The 21,164-nt window shown below is 39.7% G+C and overlaps 2 protein-coding genes across 3 annotated transcripts in view; both read left to right on the top strand.

Moving 5' to 3' along the window:
• Positions 1-11,125, top strand: part of pbxip1b (pre-B-cell leukemia homeobox interacting protein 1b) — a 34,404-nt gene extending 23,279 nt beyond the window's left edge. For both annotated transcript variants that reach the window (XM_061982573.2, XM_061982572.2), the window contains 3 exons: positions 2,191-2,304; positions 6,985-7,207; positions 9,347-11,125. In XM_061982573.2, coding sequence (XP_061838557.1) covers positions 2,191-2,304; positions 6,985-7,207; positions 9,347-10,578 — 1,569 coding nt within the window. In that variant the 3' untranslated portion in view covers positions 10,579-11,125. The remainder of the gene's footprint in view (positions 1-2,190; positions 2,305-6,984; positions 7,208-9,346) is intronic.
• Positions 11,126-20,404: 9,279 nt separating this feature from the next.
• The window catches only part of LOC133621349 (protein S100-A16), a 29,234-nt gene continuing 28,474 nt past the window's right edge, over positions 20,405-21,164 (top strand). Inside the window, exon 1 of the mRNA XM_061983380.2 lies at positions 20,405-20,584. The gene's annotated coding sequence lies outside the window, so the exon portion shown is untranslated. The remainder of the gene's footprint in view (positions 20,585-21,164) is intronic.

Raw genomic sequence — 21,164 nt, 5'->3', positions numbered from 1 at the left:
CTATCTGTGTTGGCCCGGTGATGAGGTCACAACTTGTCCAGGGTGTACCCTGCGTTCTGCCTGAGTGCAGCTGAGATAGGCTCCAGTCCCCCGCGACCCTGGGAGGGACAAGTAGTTCAGCCCTTCTCAGTTTTTATAAGTTACCGCTAATGTTGAAATGATCAATTTTCATAGGTACGGAAGTAGTAGCAGGTAGCATCTTTTTTTTCACTATGCATTTCTGCCATGACCCGCCCCCGCCAAATTTTTATTGGTTGACGTGTGTGTGTGACGATTGCTGATATACGCCTAGTCTCTTCCGTGAATGAGATAAATAATATTATTTGATATTTTACGGTAATGTGTTAATTTCACAAATAAGTCGCTCCAGAGTATAAGTCGCACAGTTATAATCATGAAAAAATGTAAATCTAAGACTTCAACTGATTGTAACGGAATTGATATGGAAACGATGAAAAAGGTTATTGAAGAGATCTCAGGACCATTAATGTATATTAGTAACCTATCATTTTAAACAGGTACATTTCCAAACAAAATGAAAATAGCTAAAGTTGCACCAATTTATAAGACTGGAGAGAAACGCCAATTTACAAATTATAGACCTGTTTCTCTACCTCCACAATTTTTTAAAATCATTGAAAAACTGTTCAATAACAGATTAGAGAGTTTCACAAACAAAAATAGAATACTCGAAGAGGAGCAATATGGATACAGAGCTAATGTTTCAACTTCAATGGCTTTAATTGAAATTACAGAAGAAATTACCAATGCAATAGATAGTAAAAAATGTGCGGCAGCAGTGTTTATGGATCTAACTAAAGCATTTGACACAATTAATCACAATATTTTAATCAAAAAACTAGAACGATATGGCATCAGAGGGTTAGTCTTAAACTGTATAAGAAGTTATTTAACGAACAGGAAACAATACGTGAAGCTGGGCGAACACACACACTCTAAATATATCCTGTGATGTACCTCAGGGATCAATACTAGGACCAAAATTATTCAATCTCTATATAAATGACATTTGTAAAGTTACAAAATATTTAAAGTCAGTATTATTTGCGGATGAAACAACAGTTTTGTTAAGGAGAGAACACACAGAAGATAATACAAATAATAACAGAAGAAATTAACAAATTAAAAAGATGGTTTGACAAAAACAGACTATCGTTGAATCTCAGTAAAACTAAAATAATGCTATTTGGTAACAGTAGAAGAAAAGTCAAACACAAATACAAATAGACGGCATAGAAATTGAAAGAGTAAATGAAACCAAATTTAGGTATAATGATGGATGATAAATTGAACTGGAAATCTCATGTAAAAAAAATATACAACATAAAGTAGCAAGAAACACGTCAATAATGAATAAAGCAAAACATGTTCTAGACCAAAAATCACTTCATATTCTCTACTGCTCGCTAGTCTTACCATATCTGAGTTATTGTGTAGAAATATGGGGAAATAACTACAAAAGTACACTTCATTCACTAACGGTGTTACAAAAAAGATCAGTTAGAATAATACATAATGTTGGATATAGAGAATATACAAACCCTTTATTTATTGAATCAAAGATACTGAAATTCCATGACATAGTGAATTTGCAAACAGCTAAAATTATACACAAAGCAAACTATAACCTGCTACCCAAGAATATACAACAATTCTTCTCAACAAAAGAGGAGAAATATAATCTTAGAGAAAAATGTAATTTAAAACATTTGTATGCACGTACAACACTTAAGACCTTCAGTATATCAGTATGTGGAATTAAATGATGGAATGGATTAAGCAAAGCAATCAAACAATGTACTAATATGATCCACTTCAAGAAACTCTTCAAACTTAAAGTGTTTACAAAGTACAAAGAAGAAGAACAAAACACTCTGAATTTATTTCATCCATCCATTCTTTAATTTTCAAAATAATCTTACTTATCTCATCATATGAAACTGTTATGTAAAAGAAAAGGTGTAGGATTAAATAAGCTCTGCTTCTTCCTACTCCTTTTTGAACATGTTGAAAAGAGAAACTGGAAATTGTGATCATGTTGTATGCTTGCATGTTCGAAATAAACTCAAACTCAAACACCCCCGGCCAAACTATGAAAAAAACTGCCACTTATAATCCGAAAAATACGGTATATATGTATACCTTACGTATATGGTGTGTGTGTTACAGGAGTGGCTTCATCCAGAAGTTCCCTCATCCCCAGTAGATGCCGACAGCTCTGAGCTTCTGAGCAAAATCGCCAAAGGAAACCAGCAGATTTCTGTTCTGCAAGCCCAACTACAGGTGTGCCCACATTCTCCCTCATGTTTGTGTGTCTGCACGTGCAGAGTCAATATCCATTTACTAGAAATGTGGTGCTTGTTCTCTTATCAATGCTAGAAAGTGGCTTTTCCCACCATAGACAGATTCCCTATTCAACTTATGTCAACAGAAGAAGATCATGAGAGCATTTTTATTATGGAGGAGACTGAGGGCAGAATAAAACATCCATCCATCCATTTCCTACCGCTTGTCCCTTTCGGGGTCGCAGGGGGTGCTGGAGCCTATCTCAGCTGCATTCGGGCGGAAGGTGGTGTACACCCTGGACAAGAAACAGACTACAATAATATAAGGACTAGGGATGTCCGATAATATCAGACTGCCGATATTATCGGACGATAAATGCTTTAAAATGTAATATCGGAAATGATCGGTATCGGTTTCAAAATTATCAGTATCGGTTTCAAAAAGTAAAATGTATGACTTTTTAAAACGCCGCTGTGTACACGGACCTAGGGAGAAGTACAGAGCGCCAATAGACCTTAAAGGCACTGCCTTTGCGTGCCGGCCCAGTCACATAATATCTACGGCTTTTCTCACACACAAGTGAATGCTGTATAAACAACTTTAACACTGTTACAAATATGCGCCACACTGTGAACCCACACCAAACAACACATTTCGGGAGAACATTCGCACCGTAAAACACAACATAAACACAACAGAACAAATACCCAGAACCCCTTGCAGCACTAACTCTTCCGGGACACTACAATATACACCCCCCGTTACCACCAAACCCCACACCCCCAACCCCGCCCACCTCAACCTCCTCGTGCTCTCTCAGGGAGAGCATGTCCCAAATTCCAAGCTGCTGTTTTGAGGCATGTTAAAAAAATAATGCACTTTGTGACTTCAATAATAAATATGGCAGTGCCATGTTGGCATTTTATTCCATAACTTGAGTTGATTTATTTTGGAAAACCTTGTTGCATTGTTTAATGCATCCAGCGGGGCATCACAACATAATTAGGCATAATAACGTGTTAATTCCACAACTGTATATATCGGTATCGGTTGACATCGGAATCGGTAATTAAGAGTTGGACAATATCGGAATATCGGATATCGGCAAAAAAGCCATTATCGGACATCTCTAATAAGGACTGTGGAGTATTTTATTTCAGCAGTTGCCTATTTAGTCGTGGCAAGCCAAGTAGGTACCGTGCAGTAGAAAAGGGCCTTTAGTCTTGGTAGAGCTCACACTACAGTAGAATCCGCTTATCTCAACAACCCGTCAATATCAACCTACTCATCAGGTCTTTTATTGTTAAAAAAAATGTCACTTTCGACATACGCGGTCGACCACTTCAGAGCCAAAATGGTCATTTCTATGAAAAATGGTCTGTTTGTGTTGACAGGTGTTGTTGTTAATGTTGGGTGTTTCCCTACTCTTTGCATAAAGGTTCCAGTATACAAAAATGCAGATCCAGGCGTAAGGCAGTTTAGTCTTTTCTTGCGCAAAAGCAGAAACAAAGTGTGAGAAAAAGGTAATAGAAACCAGTAACAAAAGAATAACCAGGGACGGGGTCGGCTTCAGCAGTCTGGCGGTACCACAATAATTGTTTAGCAATAGCAAGCAGAGGAATGTGTAAAAAATACCTGGGAACAGCAAGTGTGAAGGATATCAAACTGAGAGTGGTCAGTCACACCTGTGATCATCAGGTATTAATAGGGAGACAAATGATAATTTCAAACAGGTGCTCACAGTGGTACCATCTTCCGCCAGAAGTCAATAGTCCAAACAAATACGGGAGAAACAAACAGAATGATTAATCACATTATGATAGCAGATCTTAACTTCATCATTATTTCTAAACAGTGATAACTACTGACTTGTTACACAGCATTAAAATGTGCACACAGGGACTTCCTGTTTAGTGCAAACTAGGCTTCAAAATAAAAGCATGGCAGTGTTAACCTGGATTCTACCACAACAACCAACAAAATACACACTTTTTTTTTTAATTATATTGTTAACTACTGAAAGAAAGATCTTTGCTTATATGAAATTTTTTTTTCTCATGAGAGCAAAGACATGCAACGAAATTACAAACCCCGTTTCCATATGAGTTGGGAAATTGTGTTAGATGTAAATATAAACGGAATACAATGATCTACAAATCATTTTCAACCCATATTCAGTTGAATATGCTACAAAGACAACATATTTGATGTTCAAACTGATACTTTTTTTTTTTTTTTTTTTGCAAATAATCATTAACTTTAGAATTTAATGCCAGCAACACGTGACAAAGAAGTTGGGAAAGGTGGCATTAAATACTGATAAAGTTGAGGAACGCTCATCAAACACTTATTTGGAACATCCCACAGGTGAACAGGCACATTGGGAACAGGTGGGTGCCATGATTGGGTATAAAAGTAGATTCCATGAAATGCTCAGTCATTCACAAACAAGGATGGGGCGAGGGTCACAACTTTGTCAACAAATGCGTGAGTAAATTGTTGAACAGTTTAAGAAAAACTTTTCTCAACCAGCTATTGCAAGGAATTTAGGGATTTCACCATCTACGGTCCGTAATATCATCAAAGGGTTCACAGAATCTTGAGAAATCACTGCACATAAGCAGCTAAGCCCATGACCTTCGATCCCTCAGGCTGTACTGCATCAACAATCACTGTGTAAAGGATATCACCACATGGGCTCAGGAACACTTCAGAAACCCACTGTCAGTAACTACAGTTGGTCGCTACATCTGTAAGTGCAAGTTAAAACTCTCCTATGCAAGGCAAAAACCGTTTATCAACAACACCCAGAAACGCCGTCGGCTTTGCTGGGCCTGAGCTCATCTAAGATGGACTGATACAAAGTGGAAAAGTGTTCTGTGGTCTGACGAGTCCACATTTCAAATTGTTTTTGGAAACTGTGGACGTCGTGTCCTCCGGACCAAAGCGGAAAAGAACCATCCGGATTGTTATAGGTGCAAAATTGAAAAGCCAGCATCTGTGATGGTATGGGGGTTTATTAGTGCCCAAGACATGGGTAACTTACACATCTGTGAAGGCGCCATTAATGCTGAAAGGTACATACAGGTTTTGGAGCAACATATGTTGCCATCCAAGCAACGTTACCATGGACGCCCCTGCTTATTTCAGCAAGACATTGCCAAGCCACGTGTTACATTAACGTGGCTTCATAGTGAAAGAGTGCGGGTACTAGACTGGCCTGCCTATAGTCCAGACCTGTCTCCCATTGAAAATGTGTGGCGCATTATGAAGCCTAAAATACCACAACGGAGACCCCCGGACTGTTGAACAACTTAAGCTGTACATCAAGCAAGAATGGGAAATAAGTCCACCTGAGAAGCTTAAAAAATGTGTCTCCTCAGGTCCCAAACGTTTACTGAGTGTTGTTAAAAGGAAAGGCCATGTAACACAGTGGTGAACATGCCCTTTCCCAACTACTTTGGCACGTGTTGCAGCCATGAAATTCTAAGTTAATTATTATTTGCAAAAAAAAATAAAAAATTTATGAGTTTGAACATCAAATATCTTGTCTTTGTAGTGCATTCAATTGAATATGGGTTGAAAAGGATTTGCAAATCATTGTATTCCGTTTATATTTACATCATATTTACACAATTTCCCAACTCATATGGAAACGGGGTTTGTAGCTCAGCAGCCCATATTAAAATATCATATTAAAAAACAAGAATCTTAAAAGAAAATACACGGATCGAGGAAAAGTATGTCAACAAACTGCTGTAGGTTCAAAAATTATTTATTACCGCTCATTGTGCTTTTGTCTCTGGACAAAGTCAGTGTATGTAAACGTGCAAACTAGGCTTCGAAATAAAAGCATGGCAGTGTTAACCTGGATTCTACCACAACAACCAACAAAATACACACTTCTTCTTTTTTTTTTATATATATATATATATTGTTAGCCACTGAAAGAAAGATTTGTGCTTGTATGAAAAGTTTTTTTTTCTCATGAGAGCAAAGACATACAACGAAATTAGCTCAGCAGCTCATATTCAAATTTCATATTAAAACACAAGAATCTTCAAAAAAAGTACACGGATCGAGGAAAAGTACGTCAACAAACTGCTGTAGGTAGTATTTATTACCGCTCATTGTCCTTTTGTCTCTGGACAAAGTCAGTGTATGTAAACGTGCAAACAGTGGCCAGGTTTGCTTATGTTGACTATCGCTTATGGTGAGGGGCGTCAACATAAACAGGTTCCACTGTAGAGTATTTATCAAGCCTCATATGACGTAACTACTTACCATGTTTTTTGTTACATTTACTATAATATTGTACCTGGTAATTGGGATGTCTTATATATTGTATATATTATATAAAAATATAATATAATAATATATCAGTATATATTATATACTGTATGTATAATATGTAAATATTACATATATGTTATATTTTATATTGTTTCTATGGTACATTTTTAGTATACTTAATACCTGCATTATTCTTTCCATCCTTACCCTTTCCACCCTTTGTAACTGAGCTAGTGTGTGGAACAATTTCCCTTGTGGATCAATAAAGTTTGTCTAATTCTAAGTTTCTTACATCTTACCACCCTGCGCTAAAATGTTCTTCATTCCATACTATTTATTTTATTTCCTTATTTGTGCTTTATCTCGTTTTTCTGTCTCATACAGGTGCAGAAAGAAGAGCTGAAAGCGGCGAAGGGTCAAGCGGCGAAGGGAGAATCGCAGCGTCTGCGCTGGGAGGAGGAAAACAGCAGGTTGAAGTCAGAGATGGCGTCCCTCCCTCTTCTTCAGGAGGAGAACGAGAGGATGAAGCGAGAGCTGGAGACGCTGCCGACCCTTCAGAAAGAACTTGAGACCCTCAGGACCACTGTCACCGAGTGGAAACGCACAGGTGCGAAGAGGCAGTATAACAGGGGTGTCCAAACTTTTTCCACTAAGGGCCGCACACTGAAAAATTAAAGCATGCGGGGGCCATTTTTATATTTTAACTATTAAGGCTCCCCCAGAAGGGTCTCAGTCTAAAAAACGTCAAACATAAGGGTAACACTTTAGTATAGGGAACATATTCACCATTAATTAGTTGCTTATTAACATGCAAATTAGTAACATATTGGCTCTTAATTAGTCATTATTAAGTACTTATTAATGCCTTATTCTGCATGGCCTTATTATACAACCGGTAACACTTTAGTATGGGGAACATATTCACTAGAGATGTCCAATAAATCGGCCGATAAATGCTTTAAAATGTAATATCGGAAATTATCGGTATCGGTTTCAAAAAGTGGGCAGCACGGTGGAAGAGGGGTTAGTGCATCTGCCTCACAATACGAAGGTCCTGAGTAGTCGTGAGTTCAATCCCGGCCTCGGGATCTTTCTGTGTGGAGTTTGCATGTCCTCCCCGTGACTGCGTGGGTTCCCTCCGGGTACTCCGGCTTCCTCCCACCTCCAAAGACATGGCCCTAGTGTGTGAATGTGAGTGTGAATGTTGTCTGTCTATCTGTGTTGGCCCTGCGATGAGGTGGCGACTTGTCCAGGGTGTACCCCGCCTTCCGCCCGATTGTAGCTGAGATAGGCTCCAGCGCCCCCCGCCACCCCGAAGGGAATAAGCGGTAGAAAATGGATGGATGGATGGTTTCAAAAAGTAAAATTCATGACTTTTTAAAACGCCGCTGTGTACACGGACGTAGGGAGAAGTACAGAGCGCCAATAATCCTTAAAGGCACTGCCTTTGCGTGCCGGTCCAGTCACATAATATCTACGGTTTTTCACACACACAAGTGAATGCAATACATACTTGGTCAAAAGCCATACAGGTCACACTGAGGGTGCTCCGTTATTGATTTAAGTAAAGTCTGAATGTCATTAAAACAGTTAGCTCTGTCTTTTGACACTTCTTCCACTCCCGTCCTTGCACGCTACACCGCTACAACAAAGATGACGGGGAGAAGACGCTGCCGAAGGTGAGCCACGTAAATAATCCTGAAGCGACTGTCAGAAAGCGGCTTGAAGATGATCTGTAAAACATAATCTATGCAACATTTTGACCAAAGAACCACCATTACATGTTATGTAGACCACAAGGAAGTGTTTTCCATTTAGAAAAAAATAGTAATAATATGACTCCTTTTAATGCGCCCTATAGTCTCTGCTGCCTTGTGGGTTAGTCTGGGAAGACAAAAGGCTAGGGGAGCACACCCTGAGAGAAAAGCAAGTGCTGGTAGGCGCACCATAGGCGGTCCTCCGACAGACCGGAGCTCCGGCAGCCTCCTGCAGCACTGAGGAGGTGCCGGTCGTCCTGGGTTTCCCTTGCCACCGGATACAGCTCCCCACAGCGAAGAAGTGACGTTGGAGTCTGCGCGTCTCCCTCGTCGAAAAAGACCTCAACGGCGGAGTGGGCAGATGCTCCACAACGGTCACAAAGGCGGTAGAAGGCTGCAGCAAATATGGGCCCCCAATTGTCTTGGTCTCCATGCCATAGGACCCTGGCCTTCTCTTTACCAAGGACAGTGTGGTGGCTGTCTGTACTACAGTCTCCCCACTTTAAAAGATTCCACGCACAGAGCGTTCTCCTGAAGGCAATCCCACCAACAGGAGGACAATCATACTCGTTACGAGTGATCGCCTAAAATATGAAAAAAGATACAAAAATATACCATTCATCGGCAGTGCGCCATATAATCCGTTGCGCCCTATGGTCCGGAAAATACGGTAATTGGAGCCTCAAATAGGTCAATAATTCATAACATTGTTTTGATCATTTTTTGAGTAATGAACATTTAAAAAAAAAAAAAACAGCTGCATGGCAGCTTTGTGTTATCAGAGTCAACATTGAAATACATTTCATACACTTAAAAAAAATAAAATAAATTGTTTACGATTTTTTTTAGAAAATGCCGCAGGACTGCTGAAAAATAGCTATGGCCCACAAATGGCCCCCGAGCTGCACTTTGGACACCCTTGTTCTAGAAAAAGTTAACTATTATATTGTCTGCTTCTTCCCTGATTTTTTTTTCTTCTTCACCAACAGTGCCCCCAAGTGGTCCTCTAGCAGACGCACAACAGGCGGCATCTCCCAAACACGGGAAAGAACAGAGAGAGACGTTTCAGAAGAAGGATAAACACGACCGGGGCGAGAAAAAAGAGTGGAAGGAGAGCAAAAAGTCCGAATGGAAAGAAGGTGAGAGACATGAGCGCAAGGAGGCAAAAAGTGTGATACGTGAGCAAGACAAGGTGAAGAAAGGGGAAGGACGGCCTGAGAGAAAGAATGAGGAGAAAGAGTGGAAGAAGGAGAAAGTAAGCCGAGGAGACGAGGGCAAGATGTGGAAGGAGAAAGGTGAGAAGACGGAGAGGAAGGAATGGAAGGAGGACAAAGAGTGGAAGAAGGACAAGCATGAGAAGAAGACGAAGGAGTGGAGAGGAGGAAAAGATGAAGGAGAGACTCACAAGATGAAGGACAAGTGGAACGGGGGGAAGAAAGTGAAGGATGGCTCTGAGGAACATGGCAAGGAAAAATGGGAGAGAAGCGAGAAGAAGAAGAAGAAGGATGGGACCTGGATGAATAAAGACCCGAAAGAGGAGAGGAAACATTGTGAGGATTCCAAAAAACAAGAAAGAGAGAAGGATGAGTGGAAGAATCAGAACAGGAAAGGTGATCCGCATTCCATGAAGGCAATGAAAAAAGGGAGGAGGAAAGAGGACAGTGGAGAGCGGAGAGAAGATCCCACACATGGAGATGTGCACACAGTCACTGGTTACCACCGTCAGCACCAGAAGGAGCACCTGTGGACATCACCGCTCCTCCATCAGGACCAAGCAGACTACTGGACCCAGCAGAGGAACCGCCTCCACAGGAAGCCCAAAGCCCCCGAGCACTGCCCCTCCCTGGAGGCCTGCGCCCAGGCGGAGGGCCTGCGCCCCGTCCCCTTCGCCCAGTTCCAGACCCTCCTCCAGGCCTACCTGGCCAAGGCGGAGCAGGCCGGCGTGGACTCCTCCCAGAGAGACGCCCTCCAGAAGCTCGCCGGCGAGTTCTTCCGGGACGGCGTGTTCGTGCACGAGCGGGCCAACTTCCGCCGCTTCGTCAAGGACGTGGCCGACATTCTGGAAGACATGGTGGAAGAGGACGACGAGGACGGCGAGGACAGCGCGCTGGAGGACGAGATGGAGGCGTTCGGAAGGGAAGCGGTGGAGAGGTTCCTAGCGGCGGGGGGGGAGACACATAAAGGCGATGGGAAGAAGGGAAGCGGGCGAGCGAGCGGCTGATAGAGAAAGTTCTAAGACGGAACATTGGAACATTTCATTTCATTTAGTGCCCACGTTTTGATTGCATAGCCAGGCAAATGTCCCGCATATCAAGAAGGAACGTACTGTACTGTACTGTGCAGCCACTTTATTATTGACATCATTCTATTGGTTTCCATGGTGATGTTTCAGTGGCGGGAAATAGTGCTTTTTCTTTTTTTATTAAGTAAGAAGTCTGTTGGATTCCTTTAGGAATATTTGTACATACTTGCATTCAATACTTAAGTTAAACACAAAACGTAACCTTTTTTTTTTTGTTGCTCATTTTGGCATTTCATAGGAAGGCACATAAAATACTTTTATAAGCTTGTTTGTAGCGTTTCAGTTACATAACCCTGCACTAAAGTGTTCTCAAGTTTGTGTGTTAATATTGAACATATTGACAAATGCACTTGTTTATTGTTTACTTTTGCTTATTTTCAGCATAGAAACTTTCGTTCTCTTAGAATGTTGATATTGTCACTTGTGTTGTTGCCATGGCAGCGGTTTAATAAAGTTGGGCACCCTACACCCACAAGTCATCCTTTTTTATAGCAACTACACTCGGTGGTGATAAACTATTTCAGAAAGTGTGTCAAATGTTATATTTGATACTTATAACCTGTTGAGCAGCTGCGTCATTTGCCTTCTCTTTATATGCTAGCATATACTTATGGAAGTAGAATTGTCTCACATCAACTTATATATATATATATATCAATATGATATTAATGCATATGCATATATTAATAAATATACAAATGTGATATACAAATAAATTAATAATTTGTATAAATAAACGCGTATTTGTAAATATATTTTTGAGATTTGAAAATATATACAAATAAAATGTATAAATATAAAAATGTGACACACAAATAAATCAAGAATTTGTATAAATAAACGTGTATTTGTAAATATATTTTTGAGATTTGAATATAAATATGCTGGATTTTGTATTTGTATTTGTATTGAATTTGCATATGTGGATCGCTTTTTTGCTTTTGTGTCCATGAGACATTCCTACCACAAACCAGATGCACAAATAAATGTGGAGTTACGCACTCCCCTGAACAACCAGCAGAGAGCACTGCAGCCAGAGCGGTCTGAGTCACATGCAAAATGCCCGGAGTTCTCTGCACAAAAACAATCCACGTCTTTACAGAGAGAACTCACAACGGGCCAACTAATTGGCAAACAACTGTGTTTACTCTTTTTAAATCAAAATGACAAAAGAAAGTACCCAAATGACCCTGATCAAAAGTTTACATACCCCAGTGACTTTGATCTGATAACATGCACAAAAGTTGAAACAAACAGGTTTGAATGGCTAATCAAGTTTCCAATCCTCACCTGTGACCTGTTTGTTTGTAATTAATGTATGTGTATAAAAGGTCAGTGAGTTTCTGGGCTTCTGACAGACCATTGCATCTTTCATCCAGTGCTGCACAGATGTTTCTGGATTCTGAGTCATGGGGAAGGCAAAATAATTGTCAAAGGATCTGCGAGAAAAGGTAATTGAACTGCATAAAACAGGAAAAGGGTATAAAAAGATATCCAAGGAATTAAGCAGTGTTCAAACGCTGATTAAGAAGTGGAAAATGAGGGATTCAGGTAGACCAGGAGTCACCAACCTTTTTGAAACCAAGAGCTACTTCTTGGGTACTGATTAATGCGAAGGGCTACCAGTTTGATACACACTTAAATAAATTGCCAGAAATAGCCAATTTGCTCCATTTACCTTAAACTATGTTATTATTAATAATTAATGATATTTATCTTTGTGGAAACACTGATCATCTTAATAATTTCTCACAATAAATATATACAGAAACAGATAAATATCAATATGCAACACTTTATTTCTATATTTTCTCTAAGTGCACATTTTTCAAATTGAACATTTTCAAATGATCACTTCTAAGACAGTCTTGTGAAATCACAATATCCCATTTTAACTAGCTCGCCACTAACCTTTTTTTTTTTAACAAATCATGAATTACTTTGCACCATGTTTGTACAAACAATAACTCATGTAAAATGCAAAAGTCAACTCTCAAATTTTTAAATAAATCATGTCACACTTTGAACTAGACACCAAATCTGTTATCTGTTTCTTTGTAAGTTAGTGAAGACCAAGTCTTTAAAATATTTTCTTGGATTATCAAATTCTATTTGAGTTTTGTCTCTCTTAGAATTAAAAATGTCGAGCAAAGCGAGACCAGCTTGCTAGTAAATAAATACAATTAAAAAAATAGAGGCAGCTCACTGGTAAGTGTTGCTATTTGAGCTATTTTTAGAACAGGCCAGCGGGCTACTCATCTGGTCCTTATGGCCTACCTGGTGCCCGCGGGCACCGCGTTGGTGACCCCTGAGGTAGACCAACAGTTTTTGTGTTATCATTCATATTCTCTGAAGAATGGCCAATAAATCATAAATTCTCCCAGGGCAGGGGTCGGCAACCCAAAATGTTGAAAGAGCCATAATGGACCAAAAATACAAAAACAAATCTGTCTGGAGCCGCAAAAAATTAAAAGCCATATTACATACAGATAGTGTGTCATGAGATATACATTTAATTAAGAGGACTTAAAGGAAACTAAATGACCTCAAATATACCTACAAATGAGGCATAATGATGCAATATGTACATATAGTTAGCCTAAATAGCATGTTAGCATCGATTAGCTTGCAGTCATGCAGTGACCAAATATGCCCGATTAGCACTCCCCACAAGTCAATAACATCAACAAAACTCACCTTTGTGCATTCATGCACAACCTTAAAAGTTTGGTGGACAAAATGAGACAGAAAAAGAAGTGGCATAAAACACGTCCTAAAAAGTCGGAGAAAGTTATACATGTAAACAAACTACGGTGAGTTCAAGGACAGCCAAATTTAGTAGGACAAAACGGCGCTCGCCAAATACTCGAATCAGTGAAGCTGACAGTGTGCTTTATAACGATTAGGGAGGTTTGTGTCATGTTTGTCCTCCTACAGAAACCATATTAAAACAAAAAATATATTTTTCCCCCTCATCTTTTTCCATTTTTCATACATTTTTAAAAAAGCTCCAGAGAGCCACTAGGGCGGCGCTAAAGAGCCGCATGCGGTATGTAAACATATGAGCACGACTGTATGGAGTCACATCAGGTTGGATAATAGCAAATGATCATGATATGTCTCTTTTTTTGGTGACTGATAAACAACATTTTTGCAAAAAACATGATATGAAAAAAGCATACAAAACAGAAGAAAGAGTGTCGTTTCTGTGGCAATACGGCTAATCAATCAAAAAGCTGTGAGTGGCAATGGTTCTTAGCCTGGACGATGACTCAGAAGAGACCTGAAAACTTTTGCAAACTAGGATTTGTCTGATGAAGCCGCTGAGCTTGTTAGTGCTGGAAGCGTCTCCCTAATGCGCACATCCTGTCAGCCTTTAAGCCTAACTAATAAGGCCCGTCAGCCGCTGCAGCCCGAGTGGCTCATTCGCAGAAGTTTTGGCGACATAATTGTACCTGTTTTATGACTTTCTTTTTGCTCGCTGCGGCGTTTGAGGCAAATGTCCATTAACGCCGCTGTCAAACATTGGTGCACAAATGTTGCAATATGTTTACCTGCAGCAGATGGTACACTTCCACGGCTCGTAATTAGTGATTTATGTTCGGAATGGGCGCATGGACAAATATTTTACATTCTTATTTAAGTGAGTCTTTGGCATTTGGGAATATTTCATGAGCCCCAACTGCATTTTTCATTGCCATTCGTCCTGAATGATTTACCCCATCGTGTTGTATCTCCTGGATGCTTGGTGTCGTCACTCTGCTCGTGTCCTACTTTCAACTTGGCACAATTAGCAACAACTGCACTGTCCAAAGTTAGTTTGTGTCATTAATCAGGCTAATTGGTGCCCTGAAAGGTGCCTGCTTGACCTTTTTTTGGCATTGAAAGTGGGTTGCTGTGGTCGAGACAAAAAGTCAGCAAAAGTTCACATAAATAATTGGAAGTATAACTTTTCTTCTGTCGCATTTTGTCCATTATGTCCGATAATGGCTTTTTTGCCGATATCCGATATTCCGATATTGTCCAATTCTGAATTACCAATTCCGATATCAACCGATACATATATATACAGTCGTGGAATTAACACATTATTATGCCTAATTTTGTTGTGATGCCCCGCTGGATGCATTAAACAATGTAACAAGGTTTTCTTAAAATAAATCAACTCAAGTTATGGAAAAAAATGCCAACATGGCACTGCCATATTTATTATTGAAGTCACAAAGTGCGTTATTTTTTTTAGCATGCCTCAAAACAGCAGCTTGGAATTTGGGACATGCTCTCCCTGAGAGAGCATGAGGAGGTTGAGGTGGGTGTGGTTGGGGGGGGGGGGGGGGCGGGGTTTAGGATAAGGGGTAGCGGGGGGGGTATATTGTAGCGTCCCGGAAGAGTTAGTGCTGCAAGGGGTTCTGGGTATTTGTTCTGTTGTGTTACGGTGCGGATGTTCTCCCGAAATGTGTTTGTCATTCTTGTTTGGTGTGAGTTCACAGTGTGGCGCATATTTGTGACAGTGTTAAAGTTGTTTATACGGCCACCCTCAGTGTGACCTGTATGGCTGTTGACCAAGTATGTCTTGGTCAACAGCATACTTGACCAAGGTACTTGTCAAGTACAAGTTCATCTTGTGCTTGACATTGTTTATAGGGTTAGGCGCAATAAGTGTTCAACTTCAGCCTAAACCCTTTCGGTCTGCAACATTTTCATTTTCAATCTATGAATGTATAACTGTTTGTTTATTTTGTTGACTATTGACCGAAGAATAATAAACTAACTAACTAACTTGTGTGTGTGTGAAAAGCCGTAGATATTATGTGACTGGGCCGGCACGCAAAGGCAGTGTCTTTAAGATTTATTGGCGCTCTGTATTTCTCCCTACGTCCGTGTACACAGCGGCGTTTTAAAAAGTCATAAATTTCACTTTTTGAAACGGATACCGATAATTTTAAAATTATCGGTATCGATAATTTTTTAATATTTTGTACGGACTGCCGATATTGTCGGCCGATACATTTTTTTTGCAGCACAAATGTTTGGGACAAGTTTAAGGGAGATTTTGACAAGGTGGGGGGTTAAAAATGTAATAGTTAATAACATAGTGGTTTTCTATGTTTAGTTTGCTGGATCCTCCTCGTCTGTTTTAAAGGGTGTACTTCATATTACCTCCCATGTTGTTTTCCATCTATGTAAATAATCTCTGTGATAATGTGGCGGATGCAGCCTTCCATTTTTATGTTGTTTTAGTGCAAAATTTTAAGCTCCTGCAGTCTGCTTTTGATGTTGTTCAGTCCCAGGTGACTCAGCTAAAAATAGTGCTAAATGCAGAGAAATCTAAGGTGATGTTATTCTCAAATGGCAAACGACTGCTTTTGAACACACCAAAAATATCAACTGACAATTTCAACTTCAACCTTACGAGCGTAAGGTTGAAGTTGAAATGGTCACGACATATAAGAACCGTATTTTTTTTCGAACCATAGGGTGCACCGGATTAAAGGGCGCACTGTCGATGAGCGGGTCTATTCAGGTCTATTTTCATACAAAAAACGCACCGGATTATAAGGCACATTAAAGGGGTCATATTAAGATTTTTTTCAAAATGTAAAACATTATCTTGTGGTCTACATAACATGTAATGGTGGTTCTTTGGTCAAAATGTTGCATAGATTATGTTTTACAGATCATCTTCAAGCCGCTTTCTGAGCGTCTCTTCAGGATGCGCCGTTTTGTGGGCGGTCTTATTTACGTGGCTCACCTTCGACAGCGCCTTCTCCCCGTCATCTTTGTTGTAGCGGTGTAGCGTGCAAAGACGGGAGTGGAAGACGTGTCAAAAGATGGAGCTAACTGTTTTAATGACATTCAGACTTTACTTAAATCAATAACGGAGCAGCATCTCCTCATCCGCCGGAAATGTGTCCCGTGAAAAACTGTCTGACCGGAACTCTCTAATAACTAAAGTTCCTTGAGTGAATAATGTAAACTCACTACACTGGTATGTTTTAGCGTTTCATGGCGAGTTTACTGACAGATATAAGTAAGAACTTTACACTACTTTATGGCAACAGCGGAGTATGAATGTCCCATAACAAGAAGATAGAGAAAAAGACGAAGCTAAGGCATCGGCACGTTCAGAAAGGCGGACGTGCGCAATTTTTCAGGACTTATGCAGATCCCAAATACAGATCAGCAGTCAATCAATCACGGAGCAGAATCTTCTCATCCGTGGCTCAATAATGCAACAACGCAGGAAATGTGTTCCGTGAAAAATCGTCCGACCAGAACTCTCTAATAACTAAAGTTCCGTGGGTGAATTATGTAAACACACTACAATTTTTAGGGCTTTGATAGCTCGTCTACTGACAGATACAAGTAAGAACTTTATGCTACTTTATATTAAAAATTGCAACAGCGGAAGATGAATGCCACATAAGAAGATAGAGAAAAAGAAGAAGCTTATCGACTACGGTGTTGGCACGGACTACATTTGCGGACGCGCGCACATTTTCTCGACTTGTGCAGATCCCAAATACGGATCAGCAGGTACTAGAAGGTAAGAAAAGTAGGTTTTGCATAATATTGCGAAACAAAACGCCAGGTAATATGTCTGCTAATAGGTGCCATTTTGCGGTCCTTATCCACACACCATAATAATACTTGTATGTTTAATGCGCCGACAATCCATTAAACGGTGCGGCTTCATAGCTCACCAAAGTCGTACTAAAAACATTTTGACAGATTTTTGAACGCCGTGTGTAATGTTCTATATTCTCAATGGAATATTTCAAGTTTTGGTGTTGTTTACTGGCGTCATCTTGCAGTCTACACGTATCTCTTATGTGTGACTGCCATCTACTGGTCACACTTATTCCACCATGTACCAAATAAAATTGCTTCGAGGTCGGTAAGCACAACCAGAATCATGCCGTACATTAGCCTCACCGGGTAATAAGGCGCACTGTCGAGTTTTGAGAAAATTAAAGGATTTTAAGTGCGCCTTATAGTCCGGAAAATACGGTACTTGGGGATTATTGATGAGAACTTGTCTTTTAAATCAAACGTAGAAAAATGTTAACTTTTTAACTTTTAACTTTTTCTTTAGAAACAGGTCCTGTTTTCCCCTACAAGTTAGGAGACACTTGATTCTGACCACTTTATGCCTTTGCTAGATTATGGAGACTTGTTTTTTATGAAATGCACCCGACACTAACTTGGGGGAAAAAAAAAATGGATACTGTATATCAGTGGTCCCCAATCTTGCTTCGCAACTTTTTTTTGTTTTTTTTGCTTTAATTAAATCAACATAAATAACACAATATATACATTATATGCAGGGATACAGTCCGTAAGCACACATGATTGTATTTTTTTATTAAACCCCCCCACCCCGGTCCATGGGACAAATTTTCAAGCGTTGAACGGTCCGCAGCTACAAAAAGGTTGGGGACCACTGCTGTATATCACTGTGCCTTACGTTTTATTACTGGTTGTGGCAACCTTGTCCGCCTTTACACTTTGTATACAAAAGCAAACTGTCCATCCTTATCAGTCCGTAGATTTTCTCCATGGATGGTTCTTGCTCTGTGGTCTGGGGTTTTATGTGTAGTGAGTCCAGTCGCTACAGTTTAAGATCACAGGACATTCTTGGTGTGTTGATTGGTTGATTGAGACTTTTATTAGTAGGTTGCACAGTGAAGTACATATTCCGTACAATTGACCAATAAATGGTAACACCTCAATAAGTTTTTCAACTTGTTTAAGTCGAGGTCCACTTAAATTGATTAATGATACAGATATATACTATCATACAGTATATACTATCATCATAATACAGTCATCACACAAGATAATCATCAGAGTGTATACATTTAATTATTTACATTATTTACAATTCGGGGTGTAGAGGGGGGTGGGGGTTAGGTTTGGTTGTTGTCATCAGTCATCAACAATTGAGAACAGAGAAATGGATATTGAAACAGTGTAGGTCTGACTTGGTAGGATATGTACAGCAAGTAGTGGACATAGAGAGAGAGAGAGAGAGATCAGATGGCATAAGAACAATATCTGCATTTGATTGTTTACATTTGATTATTAACAACAATCCGGTGAGGGTGTTAGTTTAGGGTTGAAGTTGAAGTTAATTCCTAGAGCCAACACAAGTCTTGATAAAAAGAAAAAAACCTTAAGATTTGCTTCTCCATGGTCATGGAATGAATTACAAAAGAATATTAGGCTACCTGAAATCATCACTTTGGGGAATTTCATTCCATTTTAAAAGAGCTGTTTCTATTGGGCACTGTACATGTTTTTAAATTGTTTTTTATTGAATATTATTTAATTTTTTTAACCTATTGCGTGTTTTTAAATTATTTTTTATTGAATAATTATTATACTTTTTTTTTTTTAACCTATTGCGTGTTTTTATGTTTATGTTGTATGTAATTCATACTTTTAACTAGTGTGACTGCTACTGTTTGTTGTTGTTCTATGTATTGATGAAACCTGTCACGCTTGTAAAAGACATTTTAATTTCAAGTTTTTTTTTTTTACCTAGTTAAATAAAGGAAAATGAGATAAAAACTGTAATAGTTAGACAACATTTTTTGCAGCACAAAGGTCTGGGGAGATTTTGACAAGGTGGAGGAGGGGCTGGTTATGGAAAAAGAATATGTTGTAATAGCATAAAAACTAAAATATTTGATAACATAAACATTATAATAGTTAAACAAAAAATGCAGCACAATAATTTGGGACAAGTTTGGGGTGATTTTGACAAGGTGAATGGGCTTGGTATGAAAATGAATACTTTAATAGCATTACAACTTTAAAAGACCCCCCTCCAAAAAAAAAATTGCATCAAAAACATAGTACAAATGAATTAAAAAACGTAATGACACGAACAAACATTTTTACGGCACAAACAATAAGCAGTGTGTCGCCAGACTAAACAATTACACATGCTTGAACTGGTGACTCACATCATTTACTTAAAGTCATCAGACATTTGTTTCATTCTTGTACTGTAAGGGGCGTGTCCTCACTCGTGTACTTCTTTCTCCTGTGTGTGTACACAAAAGAAGGCTTGTTTATTCATTGTACTCGTGTCGGCCCACAGTAAAACGACATGAAATAGTCATTCCTGAGGCTCTCTCAAGAATTTCCAAGAGTGGAAAATATCTTCTTTTTTTTTTTTTTACATATATGTGCAGTTCAGACAAATAACCCCTGGATGGAGACAGAGTCCCCTGCAAACCCCTCCTTTGCATGAGCCCTCATTTACCTGCTTGAGGTGACACATTTGAGCCCTTAATTATCACATTTATTGACATCATGTTATTATTTATGTTACTGATACTTCCCATGTACAACGCACAGCTGCAAGTGCTTAAGTCTTACTAATGTGTTGTTCATATTCACAAGCAGGACAATCTGTGTGCTTAATTCTCAACTATTCAGAGAATGCACTGTGAGGCGTTCACTGTCTCCCTGGTAGCTGTCTTAGTGTGCTTTGTGCAGAGTTTACTCCCCAGCCAGAACGCTTCTTCCCTTTCTTTTGCACAAGCGAGGGAAGTTCCAGGGTGTGGCCCTTGTGTACAAACACACACACTAGTTCCTACATGTTAAAAGCTGTAATGAGACACAGTTTTAAATGAAAAAAAAAAAACTATTAAAAAAAAAAGCGCGTTTTAGTCTCGGGCCGCAGACTTGAACGGTTGCTCAAGCAGCAGCAGCGCCCCTTTTTGCACATTCCTTCTCCCCCGCGCTTGCACACGCCCTGTGACAGTGAAAAAAAGTTGGCTTGGTGGAGAAGTTAAATCACGGAAAAGATATGTGTTGCTGCCTCTTGTAGCTCACAGCAAAGAAGAAGAAGAAGAAGAAGAAGCTGCTCCTGTTGTTGAAGCTTTTCCTCCAAAAACACTCAATCCTCTAGGTGAGTGTTTTTCTATTGTATGCATGTTTATGATTTAATTGTAGCTCATTGCTCATGAATGTTACATGACTTTCTTGCTGAACTATCTTGCCGGATCAGGTTCTCCATCTTGTAAACGAACCCCCTCCCCGTCTCTTTACACGTCTGGGGAAACACAAGCCGTGTCGCATTCACTAATTCATGAACCCCGTGTCACTCCGTCCTGTGGGCATTGGACAAATTGTCAGCAATAGTTTGGGCCACAGCTCAATGTGGGGCAGTGGCAGCCCCCCCCCCATCCCCCCTCGCCCCCGACTTTGTCTCCGTCACGCAATATTGGCACATGTGACCCGTGTTAATGGAGGTCAGATTTTTGGTCTTATCAGTGTGAATGATGTTGTTATTCTTTTCGTGCATGGGTGATGGCTGCGAACAGGAAGTGTAACAGTCACACCTTTTTCCTGCTAGCTTTGGTCCTCAGCTGTTACTCCAAAGGGTCTGATGAAGACTCAATGGTAGATAACCAGACCCCAAAAATATTACCACAGAACACATTTTTTTGAGAATAATTAGTTTTACATTAATATATATACAGTATATA

This window comes from Nerophis lumbriciformis, linkage group LG21, assembly GCF_033978685.3.
Source record: "Nerophis lumbriciformis linkage group LG21, RoL_Nlum_v2.1, whole genome shotgun sequence".
Taxonomy (NCBI): domain Eukaryota; kingdom Metazoa; phylum Chordata; class Actinopteri; order Syngnathiformes; family Syngnathidae; genus Nerophis; species Nerophis lumbriciformis.
Note: the sequence above shows the minus strand (reverse complement) of the source record. Positions and strands in the feature narration are given on the sequence as shown.